The 27,414-nt window shown below is 46.2% G+C and overlaps 1 protein-coding gene across 2 annotated transcripts in view; it reads left to right on the forward strand.

Annotated features, from left to right (window-relative positions):
- Positions 1-27,414, forward strand: part of FNDC1 (fibronectin type III domain containing 1) — a 98,958-nt gene that overhangs the window by 19,440 nt on the left and 52,104 nt on the right. The window contains exons 2-6 of one of the 2 annotated variants that reach the window (XM_045865832.3): positions 5,921-6,115; positions 8,435-8,521; positions 8,947-9,015; positions 21,280-21,486; positions 26,623-26,721. In XM_045865832.3, coding sequence (XP_045721788.2) covers positions 5,921-6,115; positions 8,435-8,521; positions 8,947-9,015; positions 21,280-21,486; positions 26,623-26,721 — 657 coding nt within the window. Of the gene's footprint in view, positions 1-5,920; positions 6,116-8,434; positions 8,522-8,946; positions 9,016-21,279; positions 21,487-26,156; positions 26,293-26,622; positions 26,722-27,414 lie in introns of those variants that run through there. The other variant, XM_064598307.1, reaches the window with a different exon arrangement.

The raw sequence follows: 27,414 nt of genomic DNA on the forward strand, positions 1-27,414 counted from the left end.
TGCTGGAGACATTAAGGGGACTTTCATTTTCCTCTCCTCGTGTTTCGCTTCTGGCCTCTGTCCTCCCTGAGGCTTGCTGTATCTGAGGGGTGAGTGGTTAGAGCCCAGTCTCCATTTGTCTGCTTTCTCTACTCCGTGGCATTAATGGGTTAGAAGACACAGACATGTGAGTCTCTTCTTCGGGCCTGCTTCCATAGGGGAGGGCACTGGGTTGGGGCTCAGGCCTATTGCTCTCTCCCGGCCTTTGTGGCAGTGGCCCTGACGCCGTCTGCTCTGTAGGCTCTGCTCTCCCCTCTGTGTTCACCTGAGGGTCTGCAAGTGGAGAGGGGAGGGAGATAGGAAGCATGGTGATGGTCCCACATTAGATCCACCCTCTCTGATGTAACCTTATCAATAATAAACCCGATAGTTTGATTTTTTGCCTATATGGAGAATATAATGAAGTCACTGTGTTGTTTTTTAAAAGTAAAATGAAACGAAACAAGCAAAAACAATACTTTGGATCCAGAAATATTCAGTTACTGTTTTGAATCACAGTCCTCAAAGCATGATTTCTCCCTGAATTGTGTCCATTTTGGATTACTTTTACCATTGATTCATTTTATCAACTGATGCTGAACTTGCCTTCCCTTTATTCTGAGAAATAGCCCTTCACGGAATTCCCTTTCTAGGAATATATGTATTTTCATTCGTTGTGGCTATGACTGTACTCTTACAGATGGGCAGTGATGTCTGAAGCAAGACAATGAGAAGTTAAGATACTGAGATTCACTTTGAACCATTTGGAACTCACATGGGATTATCACATAGGCAGTAGGGACTGTTGGTCTGGGATGGTTAGGCCAGCACTGGACATGTAGCAGTCATCAGTTTTGCTAGTAGCCAAAGCCTGTATAGCATCCCACAGTCCCCTCCCCAAAGCCATCCTGGGATGGGACTTCCTTTCTTCTCTGGAACCCAGGCCAATTTTTTTCAGAGCCTTTACTCCTCTCAGGGGACAGAGGGAGGTCTGGCAGTGAGATATGAGTCCTTGAACACATCTGTACCTAAAGTGAGACGAAATTGTGCCTTTAGACACAGTGGACAACACTCCTTAATATGTCTTCACTATTTGCTTGATCTTCCTGGTCCTTAGAAGTGTTTGGGTTGGAAATCCTTGGTTGACCTCGTGAGTCTAAAACCTCCTAACATCTTTTTCTTCAATCCATCAGCCATTTAAGTGAGCACCAGGTGTATGGTCAATATCTGGTGTCAAGAAAGATGCCAGAGTGGGAAGGTGAGCAAGGGCCAGGTGAGGTGTGATGCCCCTTGTCTACTGTGAGAAATGGGCCCTGCAGATGTTGGTCAGGCCAGCCTGGCCCTGGGAACCTAGCTCTGGCATCCTGGGGGCATCCTCAGCCCTGGGGAACCCCTTGAGGTCACTCTGCAGAAGCTGAAGACCTTCCAAAGACAGACATTCCAGAGCCATTGGAATTTTGGTCTCCATCCTTGAGCAGAAATGGATCCATACTTTGGCCCTGGAGCCAAAGTGGCCTCCTAGAACCGTCTTGGATAAGACCTGAAATTTGGAGCTAGACCAAAGTAACAACTCTAGGTGCTGACTGTGCCCTTATTGTCTGTTCCTGAACAAACCAGTAGAGGTCTCATAGGAGCTATGGCTCAGAAATGTCTAGCCTAGCAGTTGCTGGGTATCCAAAATATCACCAAAATACCATTGCCACTTGGTCCCTGGCAAAATATCCTTGAATCTGGATAATGTTTACTGGCATGAACTATGGAAATGACTTTCTCATGGTATGAAATTGCTGGAGTCGTAGCAGACTCTACTAGCTTCCTTCTTCTATCTGGAGCACCTTACCATCTGCTCCATTCAAAGTCACCTTGAATGGAGAGAAATGAGAAAAGACATGGACAGGAAATTCTTTATACTTAACCTAACATCCCTTAGGCTGCCACTTAAGCTCATTTCCTCATTTTGTATCCTGGGGTAAAGGAAAAAACAGCTTGTCATGGCCTTAACCTGTCATTCAGGCTCTGGGAGGTTACTTCCTCGTGTTCCCTCTGCTGGGCCATAGAATTCCTGTTGTCTTGACTTTGGGTTTGTCCTTTTTCCTTTTTAGAGAGGCAGTTCATGGGATTTATAGCTTTAAAGGATGTACCCAGTATCATCTTTATTAGACAAGAATATAGAAAACTATTACAAAAGGTTATGTGCTGCATTTATCTAGCAGAGAGGGTGGTCTGGTCTAAGTTTCTAAGAACAGTTAGAATAAATCAGGAATCACTTTGTCATATTTCATCCTTATGCTCCCAGAATACTGATCCCACAACACAGAACCAGAATGCAGTCTGCAGACCTGGAAACCAATTTCACAGCCTTTATGCCTTGACTGCACATTTAAGGAATGAAATCAGGAGACCTACAAAACAATCATTGGGAAGAGAACATACGGTCATATTTCTAGTCCCAAGAAGCAGCTTTCTGTCAAGTAATTCACGTGCACGTGCATTGATTTGTGCCTTCTCAGACTGGTTCTTCCTCAGATAGATGCTGGTTTGATGAGTTCACTGAGAGCTCAGGCATGAGGGGCTCTGGATGGGGCTGGAGTGACAGAAAAGATTGCTTTCTATCCAGGCCTCCTCTTCTTCTTCTTCCTCCAACTCTTCCTAAGCGGGCACAGATGATGTTCACTAGGAAGCATCAAAAATGACATCAGTTTGAAATATCAAAGTAGATAACAATCCAGGGAATGAAAATATCTGCTAATCAAGCCACCATATGGTTTGTTTAACGGACCCAGGTTGCGTGTGTTGGGGGGAGGGTGGGAGGAAGGGTCATGGTAGATTGGCCTAAGGCCTTTGGAAAACCATAAATTCAGGATGGATCTTAAGGAGATTGACGGTAAGGCTGCCTTGAAAGTATGGTTTCCAGGTCTCCCAGAGGCCTTTGTGTTCACTAATGACCTTCATTAGGCAACTCTCTGAGGCCTAAGACGTCACTATTAGAAAAGTCATTTGGTCTTAGGTTTTGTCATAAGAATGCAAATGTCCCTGAGAGAGCACATCATCCACTTCTTCCATTCCTTCCAGAGAGGGGGGAGGATGAGGACACCCAGCACAAGGTGCCATAACAGTGTATTGGGGGCAGGAGTGCCCCCCCAGGGAGGAAAGTGGCATGGTGGAAGAGATGGTAAACCCAACTCTGGAGGCCTCGTGATTTGTTTTAGAATGGTGGTGGCTTCCTAAATTAATTTTTGATGGCAATGGTCACAGGTCATATCTGAGCAGGGGCAAATTCTGAGGGTCTGTGAGCTGGGAGGGGGAGAGCTGGGCTTTGGAATTGGGTGAAGCAGGGTTTGCGTCTGACTCCGCTCTGGGGCAGCTGTGTGACTCCGGGTGAACCCTAACCTTGCTCCTGGCCTTCTTTACTCATCTGGAATACAGAGGGAGTAAATGACACCTCCCAGGTGGTGTGTGTTCTGAGCACCTCATGTAACGTAGGGTTAGGTGCTCAGAGCCGTGGGCGGTGGGTGGTAGACACTCCATAAACCCTCTCCTCCTGTCCATTGCCCTCTCCCATTTGTATTTACTGTAGTTGAGCACCATATGGCCTTTCTCTCAGCATCCAAATGTTGGCTCAGGCAGTTATCAAGTTGAGACACACTGATGATACTTGATCATTGGCTAGAGGAGGGCAAACAAACTCATGCACAGACACAGTTGGAAGCTCCGATTGTGTAAGCACAGTGAGGTGATGGTCATTAGGTTTTGGCAACCCAGAGGTATTTCCCCCTTGCCCTTTTTTACTTTGTGCATCTCTTACTGGAGCTCCTTGAAGGTTTGAAGTATCTCCCCATATGCTGGGCTGATACAACCATTTGAATGTGGATTCTCACTTGTGTTGGAAACTCTTTTATGCTGTGTCCAAGAATAGATGCAAGACAGGGCCAGGAAGAACAATGAGTATATTTATCAATTGTTCTTCTTTTCAGATTATCAGTAATGAAAGTCAATCATTTTCAAGCCTAGGCAGTATTGTACTGATTGAATCACGAGCGCCTAAGAGAAAATGTGACAGTGCTTGGGGGTCACTGGCCTCTTGTTTTTGGCTGTCTGTCCAGGAGCTAACTTTCCTTAAGGGAGATTTGGACTCGAACTGTAAAGAAAAACGTTATTCACATATTCATTCATTTGTTTTCTTCCTTGGGAGACTCGCCCAACCATGAGCATCCCTTTGCAGTTTTGGGACGGGGGCGGGGAACCTCGCTTTGCTCTTGCACACCTTTTGGTCAGTGTGAAATATTGGATTCCTGGGACTGATTGCTGCTGTTGGGGGAAATAGGGATCACGACTAGAAAAAGCTGGTTAGTCAGATGGCAGAGAAGGAGGAGAGGTTTTTGTAGTGAAGCCTTGGGGGAAAGAAAGGGAACTGAAAGAAGGGAACCCCAGTCTTCTGGCTAAGTAAGTCCTGGAAGGTTTCTCGTGGGCAAGGAGGGAGGGGTACATGAGAATTATTGAAGAGTAGCCATGATTGCTAGTAAATGCCCAGAAAGTCACCGACGCACTGTGTGTACAATCTCCTCAACTCAAAATTTTGCAGAGAGCGCTAGGTTTCTTGTCTATGATTTCTCCCATTATGGGCTTATGGGACCCTCATCCCTGGAACTGGGGAGGGGAGGCTTTGTGGGTTTTGCTTCCTGCCCGGAGTCTGACAACATGCTTTTGTCTCCAAAACAGGCACTCTTTCTTTACTGCTTTGAAATCATCAGATCCATTCTCTTCTTCTTCATTCCTTGGATTTCTTTGAGTGAGGCCATATGAGTTCTCCTTTTTCATCATTTTACTCCTGAGGCAGTGGGGCAATTTGGGGAGGGATGAGTGATGTATGCTAGCATCATCTGTGGTTATGGTGTTCAGAATTTTCACCTGGTATCAAAATCACATACTAACCAGTCCACGTGTCGTCACAAAACACTCCTTCCCCTTTCTTCTTCCATGAGGTTCCAAACTCATTTTTCTTCATGGTACTCAGTTTAAAGGTTTCTGGGTTTCTTAGATTACTTTTCTCTTTCCTGAGAGTGCCTTGTATCATTGAATAAACAGTTTCAGATCCAGGTTTGCCTAAAATTTGTTTGACTGTTGTGTGAATGTTTAGCATCTATTCATATGATGTAATGTTGCAGGATCTGTTACAATGTGAGCTGAGAGATTTTGTTTGACAAAATGTTATGTGTCATTTGGGTTATTTTTCAAAATCAAGAATATGTTTATGGGACCTCATAACTGAATATAAAAATGTAATTGTGCTTCTTAATAACTTGCTTTTCTTCTTCTGGGACAAAATATGGAAACATTTAAATTAGCTCTATGCAGATGAACCAGAAGCTTACCTCCCTTCTAAGGTGTTGATGATCTTGATTTGTTTTCTTTGTGGAAATGAATGCTTCTGTTATCTCGCTTTGGATGCAATGGTTAGTCGTCCCCATCATGACAATTTTATATTGTTCTTCTCGGAGGTATTTTAAAGACTGTCCAACTGTACCATATAGAATACTAAGAGCTTATTTGATATATGAATGCCTCTGGAGAACATGTCAAATTATGAATTCGTTATTCCTGCACTAGCAAGGCAACATAATCAAGCCAGAGAATGCCTAGAGTTTGTTTTGATTTGTTTCACTTTTGTTTTAAATTTACCACCCACAGTTATCCAAAATACATAAAAGCTTGTGGGTTTGATATGTTTGTTTTGCTCTCTCATACTGTAACAATGTTCAAACATGACTATACTTAACGTCTTTAGGACCAGACAAATTAAAAGTCATTTGCTCTTTTGATAACAATATCAGAGAACATTGGAAAAAAATTCCTTTTCACAATCTGCCATTCCCATAAGTTGATAGTTGCGCTGTTTGCATAGCTGACCACCCACTGAAGCCAAGGCACGTGAAACTGCTGTCCACTAAAATGGGCCTGAAAGTCACGTGGGACCCACCCAAAGATGCTACCAGTAGACCCGTGGAGCATTACAACATTGCCTATGGGAAGTCACTGAAAAGTCTTAAATACATCAAGGTGAATGCCGAGACGCACTCCTTCCTTATTGAGGATGTGGGTAAGTGACTCTATGGTCTTGTTCCCGGTCAGAACTAACTGTACACCAACATTCTCAGTTCCCTTCTTAGGTAGGATGGCTGTTTGTGAGACACAGTGTGGCCAGGCTCCAGGGACCTCATGGTTCTTTGGGAACAGGTAGCTGAGGTCATGAGGCTGTTGCTTAATCTTTATCTTGCCCTTGGACTTCCCATTCTGCATTTGAACTCAAGTATTTCTGGGTAGTTCTCCAAACGAATGTAGGAAACCAGTTTTTAGTTTCTGAATGTGCTTTTGGAAAGCATGTTGTTTCTTTGTTTCCTAGAAACTTTACTTTGTAGCCTAATCTTGAGATTTCTAATTTATAAACCAATTAGAGATTACTCAAATAATATGTCCCTGTGAGGGTGTGTGTGATATGTCATGCTTAGACACATCTGGTTCAAAGACATGACATTCTCCCCATTAAATTTGATTCTGGAAGTCTGTAATACTTAAAAATTTTTCTAAATATATTGTTTTATAAGTGCAAGTGTAGGTGGTTTTGAACATAGGCTTTGAGCTGCCTCCTTGGGACCCTCTATCTTTTGCTTTTTTGATCCTACGAGCCTGAAACTCCCATTTATTCTACAGTCCAACCTCATGATGGATCGTAAGGAAGTAACAGAAGTCAGCATCTCTGACAACCAGGTCTCCCTGCACTGGGTTTCCGTTTTCCTGCCTTCCTTTGGTGGATCAAAATCAACTAACTCATGGCTCCTCAGATTCCTGGCCATTGTCTACACATTTACTCTCTCTCCACCTCCTGCATTATAATGTTAGACTTTCTGAGTAACAGAGCAGAAAGTATATAGAAGGGACATCAAAGGAGCCAGATTTCCTTCTTCGTGGTTCCAGCTAAACATACATTTCTCTGAATCTTTTCCACATCAGTATGACCCTACTAAGTACGACAGTGAGGTTAAATGGAGAATCTGTTGGACCCAAGGCATGAGCAGGGTCATCTTTGCTTGTTCAAACCTTAGGTTGTTATGATCACTGCAGAGAAGAAAAACATGCAAAAAGAGAGCCCTAGAACTCACTGAAAAACAAATAGTCTCTCCCAAGTAACTCACTGATGAGTTAATGGGAATCAGAGACATGTGGATTAAATTGCCTTGAAATGTGAATAACCTCAGAATGAAGAGAGAAAGTGCCTGGCAAAGCATGATTTTGTGTGCTGTCTGACCCTAGAGAGCATTTCCCAGTTAGTCCAGCAGGCCATGCCAAACCCTACATGCTACCAGGCCCTGCCACAGTCAGACAGAGGTCCTACTGACCTCGAGCACAGCAGGGGTGCTAGATGGCATCTCTGTGTCGCTGTTGCTGGGCCTCTGGCCCTAGAACCGAAGTTCTGTTATAGAAACACTTCTCACCTTGAGAAATGTACATATGCTTCTTGCCTTTGACACATCTAACACTTATCTCTCCAACCGTCCGTCCCATCAAACGCCCACAAACTCTCATCTCTCCAAGGAACTGGCGCCTTCACTTACCTTTCACAGTAATTCATTTTGAGGAAAACCAGCACAATTGGAGTTTTCCTTTCTGCAGCTGCAAATTCAGGGCACACTCACACGGTAATGTGGTCTCCCGGTTTCCCTTCCCGTCCCACCGACTTCAGGAGCTCAGCCAAAGAGACCATGGCTATTTGGCCTTGACCCCTATATACACGTCAAAGTGAAGCCCAGTTATTTCAAGATTAACATGTCCAAGGTTCCAACAGCTGTTTCTCTAGGTTTTTGTTGAAATGGTCAAAGACAACAACATGCAGACCTAGTAAAGGGAGTATTCACTGTCATAAGGAGAAAAATTTCATGAAGCTTTACATGTTGCAATGAAGATTTCCCATGTGCTAAATTTTATGAGTTACCCTGAAATTTTCTTTCTGTGCTTTGGAGTTTTCTGTTTGAAGCTTCCAGGGGGAGATATTATTTGCAGGTACTGACACTGTAGACTATAAAACACCTACTTAGTGGATGGTGCGTTCCTATTTCCTACATTAATTTCACATTAAAAAGCTCAAAAGCCTTTTCTGTTGACAGCTTATGAATCCAGGTTTATTAGACATGCCATGTACTTTGTACTAAATAAATTTCGTGTTCTTTGGGTCAGGCATATTTTCGTTGCATGAGAGGAATGTTAGTGATATTGATTAAAAAGAGAGAGAGAGAGCTGTAGTTAGACTTGTCACTTAATTCAGATTTTTATATTTGGTTATACATAAGGGAGACAGTTAGTGAATCACACTGTCATTCCTGGAGATTTGAAACGGTGGCTTGATGTAAACCATATGTTTCAGAGCCGGGGGTAGTGTGCTTTGTGCTGGTTACTGCAGAAAACCCCAGTGGAGTGAGCCGTCCGGTTTACAGAGCTGAAAGCCCACCTGGTAAGTCATACCTAGAATTGGAGGCTGTATTTTTGTTACTTAGATGGGGAGAAACATCCTTCTTTGCTTTCTCGGATCTATACAGATTTAGAATCTTTAAAGGGTTCCTGAGCAAGAATGACTTGTATAGCAAGCTGAAAGATAGAAAACTAGGAGAGACTTATCCCTGCTTTTAAAGTAATTTTGATGTAGGTTGTTAGCGTTTTGTCCTAAATTTTTGGAGTACTCATTAGAGTAAGCCATGTGCAAAAGACCAAGAAGATGTGATGTCCAGAAAGCTTAGGTGCCTCGTTACGGATGTGGCCTGAGCGGATCCTTTTGAGGACTGTTGAAAAGACCACTAAACATGTGTTAGGGCTGCACTGAAATGTGGAAAATCCAATCGTCCTCGTTTCTAACTATGAAGTTGCATTTTCCTCATTTAGGAGGTGAATGGATCCGGATTGATGGTTTTCCCATTAAGGGTCCAGGACCATTTAATGAAACCACCACAGGTACTACGTGCTCCTTCGGTTCATGTCCTCACTGAAGCACCGTCTCGCAAGAGGGTTGTGCTTCTGTCACACACATGTGCTCACCAACCTTCATTTAGTTCCCATCGCTAAACTAACACACATGCCACACGGTTTTGGTCAATCTGCTCTGCACCCGATGGCCCAGACTGCAGCCGGTGTTGCTCATTTCGCACTGTTCTTTCACGTGCTGGTGTGGGGAAGTGTCTTTGTCTACATCTGGGGTTACTGTTGCACTGTTAACAGGCAAATATGGTGGTTGAGATGGCAGCCCTGGCCTGATGAGGATATTTATAGCTCTGTTACCTGTGGATGGCATAAATGAATGGAATCCACCAGGAAGTGGCTTTTATTGGCTAATATGCTGTATCAAGTCTTTCTCTCTTTTCTCATAAGCATGGGATATTTTGTGATATGTTCGAGCACCTGCCTTCCATCTCTGCTCCATATTTGTATATATGTCTGTTTTATCATTTGGATGTTGATGTTGTCTAGTCATATTGTTTTACTTGTTGAGGGAAGTGTTAACATTTCTTGTATGTTTTTTTGAATACATTTAATTAATGGTGAAAAAATAATGCAAAATGAATGCAGTCATTTTGGAGTGTGGTTGGATAATATCCCAAAGGCAATATGGCGAGGACCTGTATTCTGTTTTCATGAATGCTGTTTTTAAGTCCGTCAATCTGGTGTTATTGTTGAGAGGAAGGTGAGTACTTTGAAACCAATGACCATAATCTGCTTCTCAGGTCAGGTTTGATGGGTGTAGGCAGTTTCAAAGTCCCCTTTCTGCAGAAAGGGGGTGAAAAAATGAAACAACCAGAAAAGGAAGCTGGCTTTCAAGGAAAGGTGATATGCTTTTGTTCCAATATGTTGGACTTGGGGCGACCATGGGGTGTTGGAAGGGAGACATCTCGGAGGTGATTGGAGGTGGGGAGATGAAAGTCGGAAGAGAGAAGTAAGGGGCAGGCATGGATTCCAGAGTCATGCTCCAGAGTGAGAGTGGAAGCCGAGTGTGTATGAGGGTGACAGGAGGGACAAGAGCAAAGGGCCACAGTCAAAACTGAGAGGATGATGACAGTCGAATAGCCAAGATGGTAGTACACCTAGGAAATGTGCAAAATATGCAAGGGTGTGTTTATTCCGAGACTGTCCACCCCTGAAGAGGCACATGTAAACTTTTTACTGACAGATGTTCAGTGCCTTGTATTGGAATCTTGTATTTTAGATGACCATTTTATTTTTTATAATCTTTCTGATAAAGTTTTCCGAATGACAGTGGTTTTAGAACAAGTAATTTTCTTTTGCTTTTTCTTAAGTAATTAATTTCTTATGCCTTCTTTAATAAAAACATATGTGTGTGTGTGTGTGTGTGTGTGTGTGTGTGTGTGTCTGCAACCTTTCTGAGTGAGCACGAATTACAGAAACGCTGGGAACTGGGACTCACAGACAGTCGTGGTCCAGCTCGTTATTGGTTTTGCATACTGTGAAATCATTTAACCTCTCTCTGTAGTAGACTTTGTATGCCCTAGTTGCCAAAGGGCACTCTTCTGTAATATATAATACTATATTTGTTATATATTATGATAAAAAAGATACTGGAAGAAATTGCTAGCTGAAACCATTTCCAGCATAAGATATAAAGCAGAATTTTTTCTTTTAAAAAAATGAATAACAGAATGCACAGACTTGGTTACAGTGCTCCAGAAAAAAAAATTACATGTCATTAGTAATAAAAATAATAAGAATAATTTATGAGAAGTTATCAATAAATGATCAGCATGCATCTATGCCTTTTTTTTATAAGGCTTGGAAAATATGCTATGCTGCTATTCTGAGGAATGGTTAAATAAATGACAATCCCATTAAACAAAGTAAGTATTCTGAGTTCCAGGTATCTTCATTCAAAGGAAAGGATTTGTCCTCAAAATGTAGACATTGGCATTGGCTCCTGGTGGAAGGCCCCAAGGGTTCCCTTTAGTGTTTTGCCTGGTAACATCTCACTTTCTTTGAGTGTTTTACTTGAAACCAGAGGAAAATCTATCCTTTTGCTCTGCTGGAAACAGTAGTTTCAGTACAAATTCCAGAAGTCCTCCTTTTGTGGCGGAGACCTATCTTGACCTCACTGTCTTTCCCTAATTATTAGATTCATTCATTCAGTGCCATTGGCTTTCCAGGGGCAGGTCTGGATGCTACAGATACAATAGGGGGTAAGACAAACAAGGGCTTGCCTTAACGAAGACTGGATTCTAGTGGGAAAGAAAGACAATAAACATGTAAGCAAAAAAATAACGCATATAATCTGTATTAGTTTGTGAGGACTGCCATAACAAAATACCACAGAGGGTGGCTTAAACAACAGATGTTTATTTTCTCTCACAGTTCCAGAGTCTGGAAGTCTAAGATCAAGGTGTCAGTAGGTTTGATTTCCCCTGAGGTCTCTCTTTGGCTTGTCTTTCCTCTATGAGTGCACATTCTTGGTGTCTCTATGTATCTCTGACTTTCCTCTTCTTAAAAGGACACCAGCCAGATGGGAGTAGGCCCTACCCCAATGGCCTCATTGTAACTTAATCACATCTTAAAAGGCTCAGTCTCCAAAGACAGTCACATCCTGGGATAATTGGGGGTCAAGACTTCAACATATGATTTTGAGGGGGGACACAATTCAGCCTGTAACAGAATCATAAATTCTTTGAAAAATGAACAACACTGAGATATGGACTAAGCTGAGTGGGGGAGCCCAGGAGGGGCTAAGATGGTGGCACCTGGCTGAGATGGTATGGGGACCGCTGGCCGGGGTGAGCGTGAGGAAGAGGAAGAACATGACAGGCAGACTTGAGTGATTCTCAGACTAGTCACTCGTCCAAATCTGAAAGCCCTCAGGACTCAGAAAGTAGGAGGACTAAGCAGAACTGCAACTCTGGCAGAAGTTTTGGCTTTGGCTTTGGCTTTGGGTAGCTCATCTTATATCTTTTAGTTAGAAAGTTTTCTTTGTATTTCAATGTGAAATCCCTCCTGTTGAGATGTAAACCCATATCCCTTTGTTTTGTCCCCAGGGAAGAGAGGTCCCGAGTCCATTTAGCTATTGGAATCTTATTATTTACCTTCCCTGCAGACTTCTTTTCTGAAGTTGTTTTAGCTTTTTATTTCTGTGATCAGATGTGGGGTCATCTGGTCTGTGCCGAGCCAGATACTGGGGTCAGGACAAGACCATGGCCCAGCTCTGATTTCAACCAACCCGGGGACTCAGCATGCAGGTCATTCTGCTTTCACCGGCTCTTCATCTGGAAAATTTTAGTTTTCAATAGCATCATGTGTATTTTTTTAAAAGATTATTTATTTATTTGCCAGAGAGAGAGAGAGAGAGCATGTGAGAGTACAAGCAGGGGGAGTGGCAGGCAGAGGGAGAAGCAGGCTCCCCCCTGAGCAAGGAGCCTGATGCGGGGCTCGATTCCAAGACCCTGGGATCATGACCTGAGCCGAAGGCAGATGCTTAACCGATTGAGCCACCCAGGCATCCCAGGATCATGTGTATTTTTAATAAGGTGATGGTTTTCTAAAACTCTAGTCATTCATGCTGTCCTTAAGCTATGGCGCCCAAACTAGACAGAGTACTGAGATAAAAGTCTCTTCTTTTAGATTTCTGCCTCGTATTTTCTTACATTATATTTTAGTCCATGAAGTTTGCTCATTTTTTAGACAATTAAATCATAGCTCCGACTTGAGTTCACAGTTCTCTTTGGCCATTCTCAACCAACACTGGCATAGCTGCGCCCAGCCATTCCCTGACCTCCACGTTGCTCCCCAAATACAAATAGCGTGTTGGCTCTTGGCTCATAATAGCCTGTCCACACTGGCGTCCTCCATGATGGTGGCCCACCTGACATCCTCATGTCATGGTTTCCAGCTGCCACCACCTGCTGCCTGTGGTAGAGTTGCTCTTCTCCACAGTCATCTTGCTTTTTCAACTCCCTCACTGTCCTGAGCTCCCTTCCAGACTTACTTGGGCTTTGGGTCCATAGACCCTTCCCATTTCCACAGTCCAGTGCTGTCTCCTGTCTCATTTCTTGTCTTTCCTGGTCCCCCTCCTGTTAGCTCGGCCAGCACCCCTGACCATGGGACGGCCTCTGTGGCCTGCTAGTCCCCATACCAGGGCCCCTACCTCCCTGGCTTCCCTCCTGCATGTGAATTGCTGAGCCTTGTGGGAGAAGCAAAGAGCTAAGCCGATCAGTACCTCTGTGACTCCTTACAGCTGGTCTGCTAACTCCAACTGGGTCCTCAGCTCTGCTTGGCAGTTGTTCTCTGTGTCCTTACTCAGATTACTTCCTTTCTTCCATGGCTTAGCAGGTCCAGAATATTGCCACTTTGCTCGAGCTCCTTCCTCCTGTCCTCCTCTTGCTTCTAGCCTTGCTTCCTGCCTCCCTTTGAAATAAAGGTTATCAGCATGACACCCCTCCTCTTATTCCCCATGACTTCCAAACCCTCATCTCCCTTCCCTCCTCTTGGCTCTGAGGGGAACTGCTGTCCCCATGACTCTTCAAGGTTGACTTCATAGATGTGAAGCTGCATAGCATGCCTGGTCAGACCCGAGGGCAGACCTGGGTTCGGGTCCATTACGGGAGCCCCGCTACTCTCCGCGGTGCCTGCCTCTAAAAGCTGATACCTGCTGTTGAATGGGTGTCAAATTACTTGACAGAGAAATGATGAAACTAAGAAACCATGCAAACCACAGTTTGGCATCTTTATTCCTTCCCTGGCATTCCTTTCATAGGAAATACCTATGGTCATATGAGAAATGGATATTGCATAATCTAAAATTACGAATTCTGGCCTTTTCTATCAATAGTTCATCAAAGCAAACACTGACCTTCAGGTATATCTTCTTGCCAATTTGTTTAAATGTGACTGACGTGGAGAGTGGAAATTCTAACCCTAGTGTCCTGCGACGGGCCCTTTCCTGACCCATTGACTCGAGAGTACAGTCACCATCAGGCTGTACTCCCCGCCCTGTCCACTCCCGCACGGCTGGCTGGGCTGCAGCTCCAGCACATTCCTGAATCTGTAGCTGTAAAATCCTGCAGCTGTGAAATGCTGGGGCTTGATGGGAAGGTTGTTTTTTTGTTTTTTTTTTTAAGATTTTATTTATTTGACAGAGAGAAAGACAGCGAGAGAGGGAACACAAGCAGGGGGAGTGGGAGAGGGAGAAGCAAGCTTCCTGCTGAGCAGGGAGCCCGACGCGGGGCTCGATTCCAGGACCCTGGGATCATGACCTGAGCTGAAGGCAGACGCTTAACGACTGAGCCACCCAGGTGCCCCTGATGGGAAGGATTTAGGCTCCTTTTGAGGAACCGTCTCAGGTTCTAAGTTTTATTCTAAGGTTCTAGGGTTCCTTTCAGCTGGGAAATTTTGTGAATTTAGGACACGAAGTGGATCGATTCCACCACTTATATTGGGTGCTTTTAATCTTAATTTTATTCAATAAATTCAACAAACTTAATTTTAATTGCTTTGCAAGCAATTGGGAACCATTTGTAGTACTGAGAAACGGCTCTGCGCCTTTTTCTCCATCCCTTTGACTGTTTTAGGTCAGCAAAATAAAAAATCATATTGTTAGAGGGAGACACGCTGAGCTGCAGTTTCTAGGTGGTGAATTTGTGCCTGAGCACAGGGAGGTGCACGGAGTAAAGAGGTGTCGCCAGTGATCCACTGGCCCCACCTCTCCCAATGGCCCCGTTGTCTGTGCCGCCCCCTTCTCTGTGTGCGCAGGCGCGAGTGCCACCACGTGAGCCAGGAAGAAGCCCCGTGAACGTAGATTTTATTTATGTATTTGACAGGGAGAGACACAGCGAGAGAGGGAACACAAGCAGGGGGAGCGGGAGAGGGAGAAGCAGGCTTCCCGCCGAGCTGGGAGCCCGATGCGGGGCTCGATCCCGGGACCCTGGGATCACGACCCGAGCCGAAGGCAGACGCTCGAAGACTGGGCCACCCAGGCGCCCCTCCGTGAACGTATTTAGACTGTTGGTGTCGCTGTGGGTCGACGGTGCAGGCGTAGCGCACCCGTGAGCATTTACACACAGTGCTGCCACCTCCGGGGCTCCATCCGGAAATGCTGGAGCCAGACCCGGGCTTAACCTGTACCCCAACCCAGAATATTTAATAATCATGATCAGATGGTCCTCTTTTCACACGCTAGTTTCAATGAACGCCCTGGCCAACGGGAATTAGTGATGTCTGTGGCCTGATTTTCTCAGTGGCTTTCTCGTGCCGTCAGGAGCTTTAGTAAGTGCAATTTAGGGCAAAGATCAGGTTCTGCTTCCTAGCCCGGAGGCAGGGTGAGCCGCCTCAGAGGCTCCTCTTTGTATCTCCAGGGCCTGGGGCGAGCACACGGAGGCCCTCCATAAATGTTTGTTAAGCAGAAGTGCATTTGGAGGCTGCTCGCCCTCGCCCTCCGTGGCTGTGCCTCGGCAGAGGAGATGAGCCGTGACAAGGGTAAGGCAGTGTGAGATGTGGAGCAGAGCGTCACCCTGGCTAGTTCAGCCGCTGCCGCTGGGGCTGGTCCTGGGCAGGCCAGGGTGTCGGCCACAGAGGGGTGCTGTCATCAATCAGAGATCCTCATTCTTGCCTTCTGTGTCTTGGAATGACATGGAGTGCATTTGTGGATTGGAATTCCTCGAGGCGGCTGGTCTGTGAAGACGAGGCGTGTACACAGCAAGATCCGTCTGCTGTGGGGATGCCCCTTCTTCCTGGGGGCTCCCATCTTATCGGAGTGCCTGCTTCGAAGTCGCCTCTCCCATTAGAGTGTAGACTTCCCCAGCCTTCGAGCCCATTCTTCAACAATGAAAAAGTAGGCAGTGGAGGCCTGTGTGCGGAGCTGTGTAACTTCTCCGGTAGCCGAATGTTCTTGGTTCGGAGCAAAGCCCTCAGGGGTTCCAGCCCCCAAAAGAAATGCCCTGGAAGGGAATCAGGAGCTAATGGGGACTGGAGAGGCTTCTCGCCGCATTCTGTGGTGTTTCCTCTGTATTGATGAATGTGAGTACGTGCTCACAGATTTTCCCATCAGTGAGTGGCTGGGAAGCCGGCTACCAGGAGTGAGGCCGTTTCCTCGGGGGTGCGGTGGGTGCTCACTTCAGTGGCTGCTCCAGGTGGGCAGGGCAGGGCCCGAACGCTGGCGAGATGAACTGTCCCCACGTGTGTGGCCTTGAGTGAAGGGGCTGCCGACTTTGCCTTCATGTCCTGCACCTGTTAATATACCTAATGCTTCTGACGAGATCAGCATCTTGGGGGATGGCAGACCCATCGTGGGCTTTTCTTTTCATGTCTGAGTGAAAAAGAGGCCAGGCACGTCCCTTGTGAGGTCTCTGATGAGGGATGTGGTTCTTATATTGGATCCCTGCAAATGCAGATATTAGTCCTGAAAGAAAGCCTTTCTCTTTTAACTTATCAACCTACTCATATATCATAACTGGGTCTTCCATTTGCAAAGCGTATGTTGGGTCACAGTAAAAAGTTGAATTAATCAGTAGCCACTCAACAGAAACAAGGTCTTTCATTTCCAGGAAACAAGTGCATTACTTACTGTCCTCCTGAATGAAAGCAATGCCGAAGAGCTTTAGACCAAAACAAACAAACTGAACCAAACAAACCTTGGAACCGAGACATAGTTTTCCTCAGAATATTTCCCACTCCTTCGTCTTGGCTTCCAGAGTCTAGGAGGCTAGCCCTTCATTACACTGCGGGGTGAAGAAATGCCAGGTGTCTGCATTTCAGCTGCTGAGGCGATCAGGAAAGGGCTGTTGCTTCCCTTGCTTTCCGTGGCCCTCATGGGTCCTCAGGAAGAGCTTCTGGAAGCGACACTGCCCCCAGAGGGATCTAGAGCAGATGCTTCCAGTGACTACACCTGCCCATCTCGAATGGAGGAGACCTCCGCAGCTGGAGAAACTTCCTGATCCCCTCAAGCTGTGTCCGTGGGGCTGGGCCAGGGCTGGGCTCCCCCCAAGCTCCTGTCGCAGGTGGCTGAGGACATTGGCGGCTGGTATGGTTCTTCCGGGCTTATAGATGAGCCGCTGCCATGAGTAGGAAGCCGACCCTCGCTCGGCCTACACAGTAAGATTGTCGGCTTAGTGTAGGGAGAGACGCCCCTCAAAAGGCTTAGGATCTGTAAGAACCGAGGGACATGTCCATGCAGGTGGTTGCTGAACCTCTTCATTCTCACATCCGTGGCAGGGGCTTCACGGCCAACCTGTGCAGAACCCTGTCTTGGGGGACCTGGCATTTTGCAGCCCTAGTCCTGGGTGGTGAAATCAATGGCATGAAGTAGTTTTCACTGATATTCATAGCACTGCTGGGGTCAAAGTCCGCCACAAATGGACACTTTGGATGTCAGCCTGAAGGTGCTGATGTACCAGTGGTCCTTGGGGCTTCTCAAACTGGGCTTCTCAGAACCTGGGAGGACGCTGCCCTGCCGGAAGTCCACAAAGGCTTAGGAGACATGGGCCACGTCCACAGGAAGTGCTTTCTGGATGATCTTTCAAAATGTTACTTTCTACTTTAAAACAAATCCCGAGATGTTAAAGAGTAGTCTACAAAATTGAAGTGGCATTTTTTTAAAAAATTTATTTATTTATTTATTTGAGAGAGAGAGAGAGAGAGAGAGAGAGAGAGAGAGAGAGAGAAACAGCATGAGAGGGGATAGGGTCAGAGGGAGAAGCAAGCTCCCCGCTGAGCCAGGAGCCTGATGTGGGACTTGATCCCAGGACTGTCACATAAGACTTAGAGAAAGCACTGAAATAATTTCATAGCAAGTGCCTTTGAACCATATGGATAGTTTGTTTTTTTCTTAATGTGTGCATCAGCTTAAAAGAGGATGACCAGATGATCTATAAAGATCTATGGAAGATGTTTGATGGTATGTGTCCCAGAATATTAAAGAAAGGAAAATTTCAAAATGCTTGAAAAAAAATTACGGTTGGCTTTTCTAAAACCAAGGTTTGAAAGATGGGGGGCTGGGTTGAGGGGGTTGTTTTCACCTTACTCTGTGGTTTTCAGAGTCAGTGACTTCTGTGTGTGGCAAGAGGCCTTCTCTTACTCATTTGCTCCCGGCTGTGTGTACTGTCTGGTCTGTTTAAACGCGCACGCACACACACACCACACGCACGCACGCGTGTGCGCTTCATGCCTACTGTGCCAGGCATTATGCTCCCCTGAGGAGGGGTCTGTCCAGCTCAGAACCTTGCTTCACATTCCTTGGCAGAAGAGGTTAGGTGGTTGGCGGGATGGCAGGTGGGGGGAGGGGAGAGCGGAACTGGAAGGTGTCTCGCGAAATGAGAATGGAACCCAGCCCACAGTGCTTGAATTCAGGTCCTCACTTGGCACTTGGTAGCTTTGTGGCCTTGGGTCAGCGACGTCACCTCTTTGAACCTCTTGGGGATTGTGCCATGTATCCTACTTAACCCTGAAGCTCTTGTAAGGACAATTAAAATAAACTGTGTGAGGGCTTGTGGTAAACTGTGAAGTTCTGTGTAAAGTAGGCAGCGTGGTTGGTGGCTGGGGCTGGCCTCAGCCTCAGCCCTCTTCCCCGTTCCCCCTGAGTCCCTTGCTCAGCAGGCCTGGCCTCATTCTCCAGCCCTGGTGTGGGATGGCTACATAGCAGGTGGGGGCCTGGGGTGAAAGCCCGTACAGTTTGAGGGGGGCAGTGTGGCTGGCTGATGCCTAGACAGAGCCAGGGGCTGGGCAGCTGAAGCAATAAACTTCTGCCGTCTGCGACCGAACTCCACGTCCTTGAAAGCTTAGTGTTTCCTGCTCCTCAGGGACCCTGTCACTGTTCCAATGGTCTTTTTCCTTCTTACAGTTTTGTCAGCACTTTACTGTTGAGTGTCAGGGGTTATTTGTTTGGAGCAGAGACCCGCCACATTCCCAAAGCCTGGCAGGGACAGTGCGCCCTCCAGGGGCACTTTGCCCTGTAGTGTGCATGGCCGGAAGTGTCCCAGGACTGGAACAGAGCCACAGGGCAGAGAATACCATGTCTGTTCAATAATTGATTTTTTATCTGACTCCTGTGAGACCCATGTGTGTGTTTTCAGTACATTTGCCCATTTTGTTGGAGGTCATCCCAGAACTCCCACGCTGGTGTGTTGCTTTCTGCAGTGGTGGGAGCATTGCCATAGGCCACAAAGGGATACGGAACAAGTGCCGGGGTGGGGGGGTAACACTGAGGACAGTCAAGTTGATAATAGCACCATGGACATCTGTCCTGTTTACTGCTGCCCCTCAGGAAATAGACTGTGGCAGCCATGGTTGGGTGGCGACCCTGTCATTTCTGCCCCCCAAACAAGCAGTGCAAATGGCCTGTGGCAGCTTGAGCAGGTGTCATTTTCAGCCCCACATCACTGAGAAGTTCCCTTGAGGAGGTATGAGCTTTTTATAGAAATAAAGTAAGCATCATATGTTGTTGGCGGAGATCATTTTCATCTTATGAACTTTTAAAAAACACAGTACCGACCCTTGCCCAAAGCTGGGCACCCCATAAAATCAAACCCCAGCCTCAGGTGGTTCACCCTCGGAGAGTCTATGTCATCACTCACGGGACGGTCTTCTGTTAAAACTGACTTTTGTGCGTGTGGTGACGGTTTGTGTTGGAGGCAAACAGAGGGAAACATGACTTAGAGGCTGTGAAGACAGAATGAAGCAAAGGGTTTTGCTTCCTGTGAAATTCTCTCTCCACGTCTATGCCCCTGCTTGTGGCTCATGTCAAGTCTATTTCATGACTTTGTACAAAGTTGAAAATGATGTGAACACTATTCCTGAGCAAGTCAACTTGGTTATGTGTTTTGTTCTGATGAATGTCCTCTGCAAATCTGCTAACTTTAAAAACAAACCAAAACATCATTGTTGATAAATGAGACTGAACATGCTGCTCATTATTCAGATTTTGCTTTTCCTACGTGGTTTTTATGAGACATTGCCTCCGGTATTTACAAAAAGTCTTCTCACCCAGACCCCACACAAGGTCTATTCATCAGTGACCCATGCTGATAAAGGGAATTCGTGTCCACCTTTGTGACACAGTCACCTGTGGATAACTCAAGCCTTAATAAGTTTTGGCAGCCTGGATCTTTCTAGAAACATGGAGCATCGCATTGGGAACTCATAAGAATAACCAAGTCATAGGATTAATATAGGAACTCATACAGTTACTGAATGCTGTGCCATTAATGAGTTGGCTGTCAGTATTGAACACGTTTGGCAAATTATTTTCTTTTGAACTATATAAATGAGCATATTTATCATTTCCATAATCACTTAGTGGTCCCTAATTTTTATAGAAGCTAGTCCTTGAAATTGAGAGCCTACCTCTTAACTTGGAACAAAACTGAGATCAGTTTAGTATAACCCTAGGGAACGTGGTTACGCTCATGACACCAGGCTGTAAGGGCAAGTTTCATGTGGTTAGTCCTTTGGCTGCATTATTGGGTCAAAACTGAAAAATCTTAATAATGACTATTTTGCATATCGGGGAAAATATTTACTGAACCATAACATGGTATTCTCTTAGAAGCCTTTAGGAATGGGGGTGCCCAGTAACTTGAGCAGGTTATCTCCAGGTAATGTACAAAAGGATATTCTTTTTGATTAGATTCAAGGCATGGGAGCCATGTGTCTGGCTTTTCAGAATAACCATCTCCAACGGCTCTTGATTTATTATGTTATTGAAGTTTACACTAACTCATGACATTGGATTTTGTTTCTATGCCTTCACTTAGCTGGGAATTTTCCAGTCTAAAAAATTAGTCACTGTAGATGATTGAAGAACAATGCTTGGAAGTACCCGGCTTCTGTAAGCAGAGAGACGCTTATTAGCCGGACCATATCCCTGATGCGGGCCAGAGTGCGGCTGGTGCCAGCAATGGGCTGTGTGGTCATCATCGCCGCCCAACTTAATTAAGAAGGCAAAATAGACGAGGAAGAATGTTGTAAAACATCCAAGACTTCCGGATGGCAGGCTCACAATGGGGTGTTTTCACTTTAAGTTCTGGAGACCTCTGTCTGAAATGTGGGGAGGAATGGGGGCATCGAGTGTTGATACCCTTGGGGGAAAAGTGTTCCTACTAGAGTTGATTTACCAAAAATGGATGTTTTGAGCCCAGCTGCTAATTGTTGCTGCTCCGTCTTTGGACAGACTTTCTAGACTCAGTGGTTCATGCTAACGGATATACTGTGTAATAATTTCTGTGTCATGTCCTCTTTAAGAAAAGGAAGTGCCAAACAAGCCCTTGCGTGTCCGAGTCCGATCCTCAGACGACCGGCTCTCTGTTGCGTGGAAGGCACCGCGCCTGTCGGGAGCCAAGAGTCCACGCAGATCGCGGGGTTTTCTTCTGGGCTACGGGGAAAGTGGCCGGAAGATGAATTATGTCCCACTGACAAGAGATGAGCGGACGCACGAAATTAAAAAGCTGGGTGAGTTCAATGTTAAATGGTGTCGGATGTGTTGATGACCTTTGCCATCATGTCAACGTTTAGAAGCTTGTTTGTGACCGAAAATTATATTTGAGGTGTAGTGTTCATTTTCCGGGTGTGATGATGATTCACAACTGTGTTCTTGGCTCTATCTGATAGCACCAGTTCCTTGAGCTGGGCCATTTCCCTGGACATGGAGAAGCTGATGCTTTTCTCATCTTGTCTCTGCTTTCGCCGTTTTGTTCTTTTAAGTTTTGTCTTAGCTCCCAGGACACTGGACCTTGGGTCCTTTCAAGATGAAATATGGTGGCCGCTGATGGAGCCTGCATGCCAGGCCTGCCTTCCTCCTTCTTTGCAAACCCTTGTTGTGCGAAGGAAGCTTTGGCCATGGGACGCAGACAGGACATCGGCTGGAACGTGGAGAGATTATGCACAGGGTTCCAGCGTGGGTTGAGATGCTGCAAAGTCCTGCTTTTCTCCCCCTTTCCTTATGCCCCCCCCTTGACCTGATGAGTTTGGCGGGAGGTGCTGGGAAAGCGTGGGTTGCCCCTTTGTGTGTCCTCCTCTTGCAGCTAAGCCAGGCTGTAGAGAGCGCACAATCTGCTCAACTCCTCTGGGCATAGGTAACGTAGGGCCCAGGGCTGCCGGGCAGTAGAACCTGGTAATTCTGGGGCTCATACTAGAAAGCACGCTTGCTCCGTGATCTCTAGCATAGCTGGTACCAGCAATAAATATGCTGGCCCCACTGCTTTTCTTCAGTCGCTTCCTAATTGGATCAGTACTCGGGTGAGGAAGGGGGGGTGATTTATTGGGTCCTCCCAGAGACTCCAGTGGGACCTGGTGATCTCTTCACTTGCTAACAAAAGCCAGGCCTCGTTCAGCTTCCAGCATTGGAGAGATGGGCTGGAGGTGAGAAAGAGGACCAGATCTGGGCAAAGGAGCCCAGAAGGGCACAGAGCTGAAGGTCTGTGCTGTGAACAGAGTCACCGGTGAGAAGGCAGTTAAGTCTTCTGTCAGACACGGTGAGGGACAGGCAAGTCTTGGGAAATGAGACTGGTGAGACAAAACAAAGAAATGGGAGAAAGAAGGGAGAGGAGAAGCCAGAGTGAGGGTTCCAGGCTCGCAGCAGCGATGACCAGCAGTTTGGGGCCCAGGAAGCAGCCTGGTGAGAAAGGTGGTGATGGAAATGGGGCTGCCCTATGGGAATAAGGTCTGCTGGCCCCACGAGCCTCCAGTGCTCTGGGAACACAGTCCCCTCTGCTCAAGGTGTGACCACAGATTCTGGAATTTGGACAAGCAGCTCTGAGTTCCTCAGGACTCCCAAGGCTGGCCCCCTGCGCCACATGGCAGGCACTGCTCGGGGCCACTTTGATCTGGTTGGAGACACTAGTGGAAGGCCAGGCTGGATTCCCTTCCTGAAATAGCCCGCAAGTCACCATCCTATTCACTGCTGTCTGTTCAGCCACCTGCTGAAGACCCTTGGACAAGTCTGATGGGTGTTCTGCTGGGCAGAGCATCCAAATCATCTCAAAATGCAGACTCCAGACTTCCCAGACAAAAAGACCAGCTACTTCTCAGCTCCAGTGCCACCAGACACCACATGGGATCGAAGAAGGCACTGCATGTGCTTTGTGAGGCTTCAGTATTAGCGGCGAGACCTAGAGCCAGAGGCCCTGGCATCTGGAGACTCTGGTCATTCATTCCCAAGCTATCCCTTGCTTTGAATAGTTGTACTGTGCGGGGGGAAATGGGCCAAATTCTACCCAGAATACCAGCAGCAGAGGAGAGTCACTCCTTCTGCATTCCTGAGACTGAGGGGAGCGTGTTTCCAGCAGGAAGTTTTCATTGTTCCGAGTCTTTCGTAGACACCATGCAGAACCAGTCCGTTCTAAACCTCGTTTAGTGCGGACAAGTTTCTCATCTGACTGGTTCTGCTGTCTCTTCATTTCCTCAGTAGTGACCCCTGGCTCATCTGAGGGCAACAGAAGGATTTGTTTGCTTCTTGAACTTGAGCCAGCGTGGGAACCGAGGTCAGAGCTGGGCTCCGGTCCCAGCCTGATGAACAGTGCCTCCCGTGCCTCCATGACAACATGTTGGCTTTTGAGTTTTCATCAAACAAAAAAGTGTTGGACTTGCCACTGCCAATGCTCTACAAGGCTGCCATGAGGAAGGAGAGGGCTCCCTGGATGCTTGCTCGATCATGGTGGGGAGGATGCAGTGAATCCCGGGCGGGGGGGGGGGGGGCGGGCATCACAGGGGGCCTGCTGTGTCATGGCAGGCCAGTGTCCTCATTTTATCCTACATAGGATTTTACTTCCGTTTATGACCGAGATGCCATCGAGAGCATGGTACCCGCAGAGGGTGGCCAAGGAAACTTGGAGAGAGGTGGGCCCGAGGTCCTGTCAGCAAAACTCCCACCCTCCCAGCCATTCCCGAAGTGCATATGATTGGACGTCTTCTATGTCAGGCTCCCCAGGGGGCGCTGGGGCCCCAGCAGCCCTCCACAGAGACAGACCAGGGACAGAGTGTCGTGAAAGCAGAGACCTTAGAGCAGGCCCGGGAGGCCGGAAGTGCCGGGGTGGGAGCCCCGGGCTGAGTCCCATCCAGGGGAGCACGGGCAGCCATGGGAGACAGAGGCCAGAGGACATAGGAAGCACAGGGGCTCACATGGGAGCGGGACAGTAATAAGGAAGGAGTGCATGAGTTTGGGGGCCTTCAGGAAGTCAGGATGGACAGTCCCAAGTCCAGAGTTTCTACCGAGTCACACACTTGAGGTCGGGGAAGTGAGCCGATATGCTGGCTCTGATGAGGGGCCGTGGTGCCTGGGGGCACTGTGACGCTGAGGTCATTTCAGAAATTTTATTTCCAGAGTACTAATGATCAGGGGCACAGAATGGAGCGTGTTATCATCCCAGGGAGTCTTCATTATTTCTGTGAAAAAGAGATGGTTGCTCCATAGCCGGCACTTGGCTCTGCGCCCTGCTCTCTCCTCACCTGCTGCAGTAAATCCTGGGTGTCACACTGGCCCTGACACCTCGTCCAGGACCATGGGTGGGTCATCTCATCCCCCTGAACCTGGTTTCTCGTCTGTGAAAAGGAGACTGTGAGAGTAGCTTCCTCATGGGCTTCTGTCGGGACTAAATGAGGAGCTGATGTGACACACTCAACACAGCAGAGACCAGACCCAGACACGTGGGCTGTTCTGGTTTATTCTTCCTTCATGGTAACCTCGGGCCAGGTCGAGTGTGGAGAGCTTGCAAGTCAAGAATCTGGGTGTTAACAACAACCTAGGAACTTTAAGAAATACATCACAAGTATGTAAAAATGTCAATTGTGGAAATTATTAATTTTGGGGGGCTCTTGATAAATGATGGGGCACTGCTTTTTCAGTTTCTTTATATGTGGTCCTGGATTGCGAGGTTGGATGGCAGAGTTTTTCTTTGTTGACCTTTGGCTGCTTCCTTTGTCAATAGCACCAAGAAATTGACCGTCTTCAGGGACTCCTCTTTTTGGAAGCTTAGTTTTATGCTCTATGAATCCCAATGTTACAAACTTGATTTTTCCCTTTTATAAAACATACATTTCAAAATTCAGTGGTAGCATGTCAGAGCCTTAGCCTAAATAATAATTTACTCATCACAGCATGAGTTTCACCTGCCCTATATGTGTGTGTGTGTGTGTGTGTGTGTTTGTGTGGAGAGAGAGAGAGAGAGAGAGAGAGAGAGAGGCTGTTCAAAGGTTGTCAGATATTATCCCCTTCTCCTGAAATGTGACTGGCCTACAGCAGTTTATAAGTTTCTCTGGGTGAGGTTTCTGAACACTGGTCTCCTTTTATGTTTAACTGACATGCTGTTTGTAAAAACAAAAGGTTTATTTTCCCATTACTGTGAAAGTTTGCAATGCCTGAAGGAAGACCTACAGTGTTACAAGTTCTCATTAGGATCTCTGTCACCTCTACTAACTTGCTTAAGTATTACCTGATGGTGTATTACCTGATGGTGTATGATTAGAAATATATCATATTGGGGAGCCTGGGTGGCTCAGCCCTTTAAGCGTCTCACTCTTGATTTGGGCTCACCCGATCTCAGAGTGGTGAGATTGAGCCCCAGTCAGGCTCCATGCTGAGCATGGAGCCTGCTTAAGGTTCTCTCTCTCCCTCTCCATCTGCTCCCTGCCCTCTCCATGCTTGCTCTACCTCAAAAAAAATTTTAAAAATAAAGAAATATATCATATTGCCTCATTTTTTTCTTGAACTAATTAAGGCTGCTGCTGGAAGCCCAGTCAATAGAGCCTGGAGTTAGGCATCAGTGACTCTGGATTCAGAGAAGATTATGAGTCCTTCTTAGGGGCATGACTGTGGGCAAATCAATCAATTTTCTCATGGCTTTATGTCCTTACTTATAAAATAAGAAGGCCAACTTGGAATTTAATCAAGGTTTCATTGGGATCCCAGATTTTATGATTCCATGGTACTCAAGAGTTATAAGTTTTATTTCATCATTGTAATTTTTTTCCAAATAAAGTTTTCAAGTTTAGATTCGGTTGGCTACTACTGGACCCAATGTACAATTTGGAGTGTGGGGTAGAGGGAACTAACGGAAAGAACAATCCAGAAATAAAAGATATATTTAAACTCTTACATTTGCTCTTAGCAAATCTTTGGAGGCTCAGTTCTGAGGATTTCAGTTTCCGAGGGCCCAGCATCCTCTCTGGACTGATAACCTGGTACACTCACTGTTCTTGTCTTGCTCCCTTCTTTTGGATGACAGATAAAAAAACAGACTGACCCCTCTTCTCTATTTGGAGGTAAAAAGAAATTGGGGGAATTCTGTGGGTAAATATACTGTTCTTTTTTTTTTTTTAAAGCATTGTTCATCTTTCTTTGATGTTGAGGAAATAGAAACCCATTTCTCAAGAATTATGGGTAATATCATTCCATATTTTCTCACATAATAATGTTCTTCTTAGGCCTAGTTTCTAATGTTCTTGGTCTCATCTTTAATTGTCCTGAAGCAGTTGGAATGCCCCAGAAAGACGAGATGGGAAGGGAGTGGAGGGGAGGGGGATGCGGACAAAGAGGGTGTGCGTTCTGGAAAGCCAAACGCAGAGCCTCATCCCTTGCCGGTTGGTTCACAGCCTCGGAATCGGTGTACGTGGTCTCCCTGCGGTCCATGAACTCACAGGGGCAGAGTCAGCCTGTCTACAGGGCTGCCCTAACGAAACGGAAGATTTCAGGTATGTTTCCAAGGACGCACCTGCTCATATCATTGTCTGTGTGGATGCAGGGTTGTTTCCAAATGATGCTGCGTGAGTGGCGAATTACATGGATTTCACTGAGTATGAAGGAAACCACAGGACCGGCTTGGTCACATTTCGGACACGAGCTTATTTCTTTTATACTCAGAGATGAGAGTGTTCTTCCAATGAAGTATATGTCTCTGTGTATTTTGAATGGCTTCCCCGTGCAGCGGATTTACTGCCATAGGAGCAGCCAAGCATTTGCTCCATTTAAAGCCACAGTCTAACCCACATATCAGTTGCCCTTTGTGGCAGCCCGGGAACAGAGAGAAATAAGAGTAGGTGTGGAGGGGACAGGGTGCAAGATCGGCACTCATACTTCATTTTAGCCAAAATTACCTCAACCCTAACATTGAGAAGAGTGAGAAAAATGTAGCAGAGGCTTGCTCATAACCTGATCATTGGTCATTTACTAAGGGATGCTTTTTCCCTACATCCTTTCACAGATTTTTTTATATTACATATTAATAAATTACACATACCTATTCTGGGTCTTGCACCTTAATTTAAAGAGGCAGCCTGCAGCATGGTTATTTTCATGAATTCACAATTTATTTGTGATTATTGTTTAATATTACAGAGCAGATATTAAATTATTATGTGTATTTCTATATTATCATTTTACATTTA

The sequence above is a fragment of the Mirounga angustirostris genome, unplaced genomic scaffold (genome assembly GCF_029215605.1).
Source record: "Mirounga angustirostris isolate CCGP_5_RB_7025 unplaced genomic scaffold, mMirAng1.0.hap1 SCAF_8, whole genome shotgun sequence".
Lineage (NCBI taxonomy): Eukaryota > Metazoa > Chordata > Mammalia > Carnivora > Phocidae > Mirounga > Mirounga angustirostris.